Source organism: Carassius auratus, unplaced genomic scaffold, assembly GCF_003368295.1.
Source record: "Carassius auratus strain Wakin unplaced genomic scaffold, ASM336829v1 scaf_tig00217695, whole genome shotgun sequence".
Lineage (NCBI taxonomy): Eukaryota > Metazoa > Chordata > Actinopteri > Cypriniformes > Cyprinidae > Carassius > Carassius auratus.
The window spans coordinates 1-10,000 of NW_020529195.1; the positions used below are offsets into that span (position 1 = coordinate 1).

At 48.9% G+C, this 10,000-nt stretch overlaps 1 protein-coding gene and 1 pseudogene across 6 annotated transcripts in view; one reads left to right on the forward strand and one right to left on the reverse strand.

The window, feature by feature from the left end:
- Window positions 1-23: 23 nt before the first annotated feature.
- Window positions 24-3,507, reverse strand: LOC113102205 (kelch-like protein 28; annotated as a pseudogene).
- Window positions 3,508-3,782: 275 nt separating this feature from the next.
- LOC113102206 (TOG array regulator of axonemal microtubules protein 1-like) overlaps window positions 3,783-10,000 on the forward strand; it is a 10,349-nt gene continuing 4,131 nt past the window's right edge. For 3 of the 6 annotated variants that reach the window (XM_026265772.1, XM_026265773.1, XM_026265769.1), the window contains exons 1-9: window positions 3,788-4,179; window positions 4,962-6,001; window positions 6,981-7,044; window positions 7,211-7,321; window positions 7,564-7,776; window positions 8,327-8,502; window positions 8,571-8,785; window positions 8,942-9,012; window positions 9,110-9,298. In XM_026265772.1, the coding sequence (XP_026121557.1) occupies window positions 5,039-6,001; window positions 6,981-7,044; window positions 7,211-7,321; window positions 7,564-7,776; window positions 8,327-8,502; window positions 8,571-8,785; window positions 8,942-9,012; window positions 9,110-9,298 (2,002 nt within the window). In that variant the 5' untranslated portion in view covers window positions 3,788-4,179; window positions 4,962-5,038. Of the gene's footprint in view, window positions 4,180-4,961; window positions 6,002-6,980; window positions 7,045-7,210; window positions 7,322-7,563; window positions 7,777-8,326; window positions 8,503-8,570; window positions 8,786-8,941; window positions 9,013-9,109; window positions 9,299-10,000 lie in introns of all 6 variants that reach the window. The other 3 variants (XR_003290720.1, XM_026265771.1, XM_026265770.1) reach the window with 3 other exon arrangements.

Sequence of the window (10,000 nt, forward strand, 5' to 3'; positions counted from 1 at the left end):
TCTCCTGAAACACTCCTCATGTCTCTGAGGGTCAGCCGTGTGGCCGGGGTCAAAGCGCGGTCAGGCCGAAGTTTACAGCGGCAGTACATCATCCCGCTGGAGTCGTGCCAGCTGTCCGTGATGGGTCGTACGCTGCACCGCGCTCAGATACGAGGAGCCCGAGTGACCCCCAACAACATACAGAGAGTTATCCACACAGCAGAGCCCACGCCTGAGAAACACACACAACACAACACACACACACACAGAGACAGTGTGAATTCAGGGCTCGTATAACTGCATTCTGCATGATTGTGATGCATGATGATGGACAGGTCTGGTACGGTGCATGCATTACTCTCATGTTCTGTAAATGTTCAGATCAGTGTGTAGCTGTGATCTCACCGGTGCGCGGCTCGTTCATGGGTCGACACGCCGTCCACTGGTTCAGCTGCGGGTCGTAGCGCTCGATGCTGGACAGATGAGACACGCCGTTGTGTCCTCCCACCACGAAGATGAAGCCCAGCGTCACCCCACGCCGAAGTTAATGCGCTTATCTGACATCGGCGCCACCATATCCCACGAGTCTCTGCTCGGGTCGTATCTCTCCACACTGAAACACACACCGATCAGAGGATCACAGGTTCAATAGGTGAACATAATTCCTCCAGAATGCAGTGCGGCGTGGTACCTGTTCATGTGGGCGGGGCCGTATCCTCCGATGGCGTAGATCATGCCGTCCAGCGCGGCGGTGGCGAAGCAGCTGCGTGATTTGGTCATGGGTGCCACCGGCTGCCAGTCCTTGAGCTTGGGCGCGTACTTCTCCACAGACTGCAGGTAGTTCTGTCCGTCGTATCCTCCGAGGGCGTACAGCTCGCCCGCCAGCACCAGCACACCAGCGTGCTCCTGCACTCCGCCATGCGCTCCACAGACGCCCAGGTGTTGCTGTCGGGGTCCCAGCGCTCCACGCTGCTCTCGTGCCGCCGGTAGCTGATGCCCTGACGCATGTGTGTGGCGATGCCCCCACCACATACACCTTCTGCTCCAGAACCGCCACACCGAACTCACAGCGCGGCACGCTGAGCGGAGCCAGACCGAGCCACGAGTCCGTCTGCGGGAAGAACATCTCCACGCTGACACACACACACATCATGAACACACACACACACACTGAAGCTATGTGTTAGTGTTAGTTAACTCTAGCTGTGATCCCGTGTGTGTGTGTGTGGTGTGGGGTCACCTCTCCAGCGTGGCGAAGAGCCCGGCCTTTCCCCCACGGCCAGCAGGACTTTCGGAGCGCAGCGCGGCCGTGTGGACAGCATGGTCTGGTAGGAGAGCCGGTGCTCGGGCATGAAGTGGTACTTGAGCGCCTCGTTGAGCAGGTGTTTGCAGGCGTGGTCGTCTCGGATCAGGTGATTGGCCTCGTACAGCCGCGTCAGGAACTTGACGCTCAGCAGCGGGAGCCGCACACAGTGCAGGAGCGGCGCCAGGTATTGCTGTCTCTCGGTCAGATCGTACTTGATCCAGGACTCCAGCGCGTAGAACACACTCTCCTCCGTCAGCACGTTCAGGCAGTCGTTGGACACGATGTCGTCCAGCTCGGCGCGCGTCAGCTCCAGGAACTCCTCCGTCTGGCAAACCTCCTCGAAGTGCTGGCAGATGAATTTGCTGGCAGATAGACACAGCTCGTGGCAGCCGTAGGTCTCGGCGAAGCGTGAGATGCCGATGCAGTTCCCCGCGTCCAGCTGACTCTCCAGGAAGCTGCAGCACTCCTTCACAACCAGCTTGACCTGCAGCAGGTTGGCGGCAGGAAGTAGAGACTCCACCGTTTCCTGTGAGATGAAGACGGTTCCTGTGTAGGCGTACTCCACTATGGCCTGACGAGAGACGGAAACAGAACACATTTCATCAGTACCGACTGCATGGGTCTCAACCTGTATGCTTTATACTACTGTTCAGTATGAAATAGTTCAGTTTTGTATGCAATGATATAAATCATGTGTTTGTTGTTTCTGGACATATAGGGAGTGGTCCAGAAGAGATCTGACTTCATGTTGTACTGGTTTGTGTGTGTGTCAGCTGACCTTGAGAGCGGCTTCATCCACACACTGGAACTCCACCTCAGACGTCTCTTTCTCCGACAGGTTCCCGGTGAACATGGCCTTGAAGTACGGGCTGATGCTGGCCAGCACTCTCTGTGTGCGTGGATCTTGGCGTCTCCGACCCGCAGCACGATGTCACAGAAGCTCGTGATCCTGGCGCAGGAGCTGAAGACCCTGCAGGAGCTGCTCGGAGTGAGGACGCATCAGGCTCACAAACATGTACGGCTCGGCCTGCTGCTCCATCTGAGGACACACACACAGAGCTTCTGAGCCTCTCCTCACACACACAGAGCTGCGTCACACACCTACAGACTCACAGAGACAGGGATGATGGGACATTAAACCCCCAGGAGCTCCGCAGATGAACAGACAGCAGCCGTCAGGAGACATGTTCACTACAGAACACAACTATCATCACGTGTCACTGGCACACACTCACAAAACACCACACCTCTGCTTCTGACACTGCAAAAACATATTCAAAAGGTAACTGGATCTTATTAAATCTCACTTTTTCCAACTTTTCTTACAATTCTGACCAAAGACAACTATAAAAAAGTCAGAATTGTGAGAAATAGACTCAGAACTGTGAGACATGAATTCAAAATAGTGAGATTTTAATTAAAAACGGCAAGATATATACTCATAATTACCCGACAAACTAATAAATGCAAAATTCTAAACAAATTTTGAGGTAAAAACTCATAAATGCAAGATATAAAATCATCATTGTCAGATAAAACTAATAATTACAAGAACTAAAATAATAATTTGAGATAAAAAAATCAAGATATAAACTCATAATTGCTGTATAAGACTGTAAGATATAAACATCATGAATTTAAGTAAAAATAATTGAGATAAAAATTCTCAATGACCTTTTTATTTCTTTATTCCATTGTTGTTGTTAATTGTACTTTTAAATGTATATCTTGCAATAAATAAACCAATAGTTAATGTATACCTTTTTTTAATACCATTTTATTGCTGTTTATTATTGTAAGATTGTACGTTTATTTTTTCCTGTCATCACTTGTATCTGCACACACTCATTCAATAAATCAGCTCAGACTGTAAATATATCTCCGTGATCTCGAGGAGGCTTTCTCTGTGTGCTCTACAGACTCAAGTGTGTACTCGACCCCTGTCTAGGGAACACACGATCCCTATGTAGACAGCAGCCTCAGCGCCCTAAATGTGACACACCTCCACGAACAGCAGAGATCACATCAGGAGTGACGAGTGTCAATATCAGACATCACAACCATCTTCATCAGTCAGCTGAAGAGAACCAATAAAGCTGTTGCTAGCATTAGCATCAGAGCTCAGCTTGTGACAGACGCGCGCTCACACCCGCTCAAACGCTCATTTAGAGAACTAAAGTGCAGCAATAAAGAGTTCATTCATTGTTTACCTGTGTGTCTGGCTGATTCTGGCAGTTTGGAGCACAACACGGCCGCGACTGTCAGGAAAACAAACAGAAATCGGCGCGCCCGTCACTTCCGGGAAATAAGCGCGGGGAGCCCCAAATAAAAGCTCTGACGCGACTGCGCTTTAAAAATAACTTTTATCTTAAAATTGCAGCTCAGGTGCAGATAATGCGTTAAATAGTATAATAATAACATCAATACACTATCGTGCGCATATAACAATAATAATAATAATAATAATAATCAGAATATTAAGTCTTTGAATCTTTGTTATTATTTGTACTTTTTAAGCCCAGATGAAGCCGAAATAACAATACGTTTTCGAAAGCGAATGCACGGTTTATTCAAATGAAAGCGTTGCTGTCTCTGATTTAACACGCAAATACCTATGTAGTGTAGAACTACACCTCCCACAATGCACTGCGCACGCCCACCAGACAGAGCGGGGTCAGGGGGGGCGCGTCGCCATGGCAGCGGCTGGTTGTGACATCAGCGCCATTTTGCTTGAGTGTTGTGATGGAAGCAGCGAGAAAATCAGAATCCCACAGAAAAACACCGAAAATCGGACGCGAATCCGGAGCAGAAGAAGCAGATTCGGTGAATCAGACCGCGTCGCGTCGAGACTCGCACACAATCTGGACAGAAGTCGGAGCGATCTGCGATAATAGGTTTGATTTCTCACTAAAACACGTCAGGCATTTCAGTCAGTTTCGTGTGTAAATGTGCTTGGGTGTTTTTAAATAGTGTATTGTAGATTAATTCTGCGCGTGTTGTCGATTTGCTTAAAAAAACACGAAAATCCCAAACAATCGTCGATGATGAATGAGATTGATTAGTGTTGTAGAATGTGTGTTAGATGAGATGAGAGAATCTGAGTGAATGTAGAAGAGACACAGCTGGTTTCCCGCCGAGAACTCTCAGATTATTCGTCACTGATCGATGAATAAACTCTTTCTGTGGGTTTGAGTCCGTTACTGATTACACATTACATTACAGAAAGAGTAGTCCGTAATGTAATCCGTTATTTAAAAATTAAAAAAAATCATTTATCACATCACATCACTCAAGATACTAAAAAAAGTATATTTTATTTGTGTTTACCTGCGTGTCATGTGACCATTAACCAACGTCAGAGAACCGTGTTTCTTAATTATTAAAATATTTGTCTGTAAGGGGTTCTTCAAGTAAATAGAATAGCTGCAAGAGGTTGAAATGACAAACGAGTTTGGGAACCCCTGTATAACATGTGAATAAGAAATTAGTGGATTTGTGCATTAGAAAGACAAAAGTCTTCCGAAGACATAACAGTATAATTACAGCAGAATGTGTTCAGCTGCTCTCTGTCAATCATCTCAACAGCCTCAGCTGTGCTTTACACACAGCTGTCTCTCTCTCACACACACACAAACACACTCACATCTGATCTGATGTGTTTTCCTGATGACTCCAGGTGTGTCGCTGCATCATGTGACTCTTCCCGTCCCTCGTCAGCATGAGCGGTGCGTCCGTGTCTCCGTCTGGACTCTGATGATGATGATGTACGGGCTGATTCCCCAGGAGTTACACGCACAGCTCCTGGACCTCCAGAACTATCAGAGCCGGACCAGCGGCGTGGAGGAGCTGAAGAACATCCTCCTGGAGCTGGATCTCCAGCAGCTCTCCTCCGCCAGCATCCTGGACTTCATACAGTTCTTACGCAAGCTCCTGGACGACAGCAACTTCAGGGTCCTGTGCGGAGCGCTGCAGCTCATCAACCTGCTGATCCAGAAGCTGGAGAGCCATGTGGAGCGCTATTATAAGGAGATCGTGAGCGTGACGGTGCGAGCGCTGGGCGACTCCCGTAGCGTGACGCGGCTCGAGTACATGAACGTCTTCAGGCAGCTGATGAGGACGGTGGGGCCGCAGAAGGTCCTGGATCTGCTGGTGTGTCAGCTCAAGCACAGGAACTCCAGGGTTCGAGAGGACGTCATCAACATCATCACGGCGGCCCTGCTCACACACCCGCGCAAGGACTGCGATATCCCCGGCCTGTGTGTGGAAGCGGCGCCGGCGCTCGCCGACAGCAAGAGGAAGGTGCGTCACGCGGCTCTGGAGCTCTTCGCCGTCTTGGACTACTGTCTGGACACGGGTCAGAAGCAGCCGCTCGTGAAGGCCGTGGATGGAGTGGAGCTGGCCGGAGACGCCGAGGGCCTGATGGCTGCTGTACAGGCGCGGAGAGCACGACACATCCTCCCTCGACTCGCTCCCGACGGATCCCTGGAGTACGCGCTCGCTCTTCCTAAACCGGGACAGAGACAGACGCCTCAGCTGGGCTCCGGGGCCGATCTGGACTGGGTTCTGAACGGAGGCCGGGCTCACAGCTCTCGCTCAGACGGGGATCTGACGGAGCAGAGGAGGATGGTGAGCGCCGGGAAAGGGAAGAACAAGCTGCCCTGGGAGAGATCCGCCCTCTCTGTGGAGCTCCAGAGCAACGGAGCGTCACCTGATCAGGTGAGCCATGACATCATCATCACACACACACACACACACACACACACACACACACACATGATCAAACTCTGCTGTTTCACACTCCGTCTCCTCACGTCTTCTGTCTCTGATTGAGAGTGTCTGATCCAGTCGAAGCTCTTTTAGTGTAATTCTGGAGCTCCTGGTGTCAGATCTCTCCTGATTGTGGTCAGAATAAGGTCAGTAATATCTCCAGATGAACTCTTCCTGGACTGAAGCAGCTCAGCTTTACTGGATTCTCTTGATTTCTTCAGCTCTCAATCTCTGTGTTATATGTGTGGATCATCTCGTCTCATTACTGGAGATATATTCAGATCAGTTTATCTCAGTCTCTGCTCTACTGTTAGAAAGAAGAAGAAAATATATATATTTGTTTTTTCAGGTTTAAGTTGATGTTGAATGATAATGCCACGGACTCTGATTTGTGGTGTTTGGGTTGGTATTGCAGTCGTTCAGTAGTGAGGGAAACTGTGGCTCTCTGGAGGCGGTGTGTGTGTGTGTGTGTGTGTGTGTGTGTGATCCGCTGTGTTTCCCAGCAACACACACACAGAAGACAAGACTTCAGATGAGAGACGAACAAACACCAGCAGAGGCTTCTGTAGACCAGCGTTCATCAGATCAGTGTTTGGACAGACTGAAAACTGGCTTGGTTTTAAATCAAGATAACATTAGATTAGAAGAGAAAATGATCAACAGGAAGTCAGTTTATGCTGAAACCAGGAATAAACATCTGCCAGTGGAGTTTATTCCTAGTTTAAGTTTAAACTCCTACTTGAACAGTTCTCAGCAGATTTCATGATGTGATTCTGCATCTCCAGTAGATGGAAAACAAGACACACACTGTCTGTAGATGATCAGTTTCGGTTTTCATCTGTTTCAAAGTTCTTCTGTTGAGAGTGTGGATGTGGATCAGTGAGGTCTCAGTGAAGAAGGTCTCGATGAACACATGTGTTTATTCCAGCAGGTCAGCAGTGAAGATCCGTCCTCCTCTGTTAAACGCCGTCAGGACACTGGAGCCAAATACAGTAAGAACCTTCTTCAGTCTTGAGACACTTCTCAATGTACTCTACACAGCTTTATTTCCCAGAAGTCCACCTGTCCTCTTGTTGAATTGATTTTCTGAAGGCATCAATAACACTGCACAGTAATGAAGTGATGAAGCATGTGTTTAATCCACTGTTCTGGACCCAGGTCCATCAGAGGCTCTGACCCGCAGGTCACAGGGTCGACTGCGCCGCAGCGGGAGCTTGGACTCGGATCCAGACCTGTTCAAAGACCCCCATCCGTCCGAGTCTGAGAGAGGTGATCGCTCACGTGTGTTCAGCTTCTACTAATCTCTGCAGATGGGAATCATTAAAGCATTCGAGTTTGGGAACCACAGTGAATTAGAAGCTGTGTCATGATGTGTTTCCTTTAGTTTGAGATTTTCAGCTAATATCCTTTCAGCAGATAACCCTTCTCTAGGTTTAAGCATGAAGTTGGATTGGTCAGCTGGTCATTTATCCTGGAGCTGGATGTGTTGAGTGTTCGGCTGTCTCTCACAGGTTTGTCCAAGACGAGTGGTTTCCTGTCGGCCGGCGCTGAGCGAGCATCTCCAGGCTCGTTTCTGCTGCCCTCGTACCCGCTGACCTCTCTAACAGGAAGTGTGCTGACCCCGACCTTACCACGCAGAAACCACGCTGACCCCTCGCTGTCCATGTCCAACACATGGCCCAACAAACGTGACATCAGCCCTCACCGCAGGAGTGACATCACTGGTCAGAACACACACACACACACACACCTCAGAGCTGTTAGAATCAGAACAAACTCGATCAGCAGTCCACGACGGAAAGGGTTCATTTATGTAGAATCTGTGGGCGGAGCTAAACAGGCAGCGATGTAGAATCTGTGGGCGGAGCTAAACAGGCAGCGATGTAGAATCTGTGGGCGGAGCTAAACAGGCAGCGATGTAGAATCTGTGGGCGGAGCTAAACAGGCAGCGCTGTTGAATCTGTGGGCGGAGCTAAACAGGCAGCGATGTAGAATCTGTGGGCGGAGCTAAATAGGCAGCGCTGTTGAATCTGTGGGCGGAGCTAAACAGGCAGCGATCTAGAATCTGTGGGCGGAGCTAAACAGGCAGCGATCTAGAATCTGTGGGCGGAGCTAAACAGGCAGCGATGTAGAAGCAGGTATTAATCTTCTGGAGGCGGGGTTTAGACACATTATTAAACACACATAGTTGGAGAATCATTTCATTTTAAATCATTCTATATTTCAGTATTCACTTTTTGAGACGAAACATTAACACTCATTTACATGTCACAGGTGAGGTGAGCTCCAGGAAGCGTTCTCCGCTGCCTCCTCGAGCTGAACGTGCCTCATCCCTCCGTCAGAGCCCAAACACCAGCAGACCCTCGTCACTGGACACACACCTGCACCTGGATCTGTCGGTCAGCAGCGGCGCAGGAGAGCCAGAGGACGAGCCGCTGGACCGCGAGGAGGTGTGTGTGTGTGTGTGTGTGTGTGCTGATGTCAGCCTCCGTGACTCTGAGCTGTGTCTCTCTGTCAGATGCTGAACTCCTTGCGCTCGTTGAGGAACAGTGCTGCTAGGAAGCGGGCCAAGGTCAGCGCGAGCGGCTCTGAGCCGGATCCAGACAGTCCGGACTCGGCGGTGAAGCTGGAGCTGGTTCCTGATTCTCCGGAGCACACGTCTCCATCCGTCAGCAGTCCTCTGAGCGAGAGCGGCCTGTGCTCTCCTCCGTCTCCCAGCGGCACCAAGAGCAGGTCAGTCTCTCCGTCTGCGGTGTACAGACCCTCACACCTGAGATCACACCATACTCTGACAGAGATCACTCCTCTGTCTGGTCACCATGAGAGAGAATTCACCTCAGTTTCAGATGAAGTTTTAATTCTCTTTTCTGGTTTATCTCATGACTCTAGCCCTGTGGAGTCTGCGGTGAAGCCACGAGTGTCTTCAGGAAGACGTGTCCCAGCAGACATCAGCGCTCGAGGTGTGTGTGTGTGAAGCACAGGAGCACACGTGATGTCAGACGGTGTGTGTTAGCCGTCCTCTGAGTGTGTGTGTGTGTGTGTGTGTGTGTGTTACAGGTGAGACGCAGCAGGACAAGAGTCTGTCTGATGGGAATGTGAGTGTGATCGGTCAGAGACTCGTTTACTCGAACAGATCGTTAGATCCAGACGAGGAGAAGCCCAGCGACATGACATCATCATCCTCATCATCACCTCAGATCAGAGCCGCCGGCCGCCAGCCGCTCCGCGCTCTCAGACCCGCTAGAGGTGATCATTACCAGTTAAAACATGTCTTCTGCTCACCGAGGCTGCCTTTACTTGATCAATAATACAGTATAAATAGTGAAATATTATTCTGATGTAAATCAGCTGTGTTCTGTGTGAATCTGTGTTAGAGTGTAATTTATTTCTGTGATGCTCCGCTGTATTTTCAGCATCATTCCCGTGATACACTACCAACACAACACACTGCGCTTGGGGTCAGTAAGATAAAAAAAACACCCACAAAAATAAATGAATTCTTTCATTCATCAAGGATGCATTAAATTTATCAAAAGTGCCAGTGAAGACATTTCCAACGTTACAAAAGATTTCTATTTTTTTGAACTTTCTATTCTTCTGTGAATCCTAAAAAATAAAATGTATCACGGTTTCCACAAATATATCGAGCAGCACAACTGTGTTCAACATTGATAATAATCAGAAATGTTTCTTGAGCAGTAAATCCTCATATTATTCTGATTTCTGAAGATCATGTGACACTGAAGACTGGAGGAATGATGCTGGAAATACAGCGGAGCATCACAGAAATACATTACACTTTAACACAGATTCACACAGAAAACTGATGATTTACACTAGAATAATATTTCACTGTTACTGTATTTTGATCAGATAAATGCAGCTTCGCTGAGCAGAAACGCTTCTTTCCTGTAGTTATTCCAGTGTGTGACCGGTGGTGTGTAACAT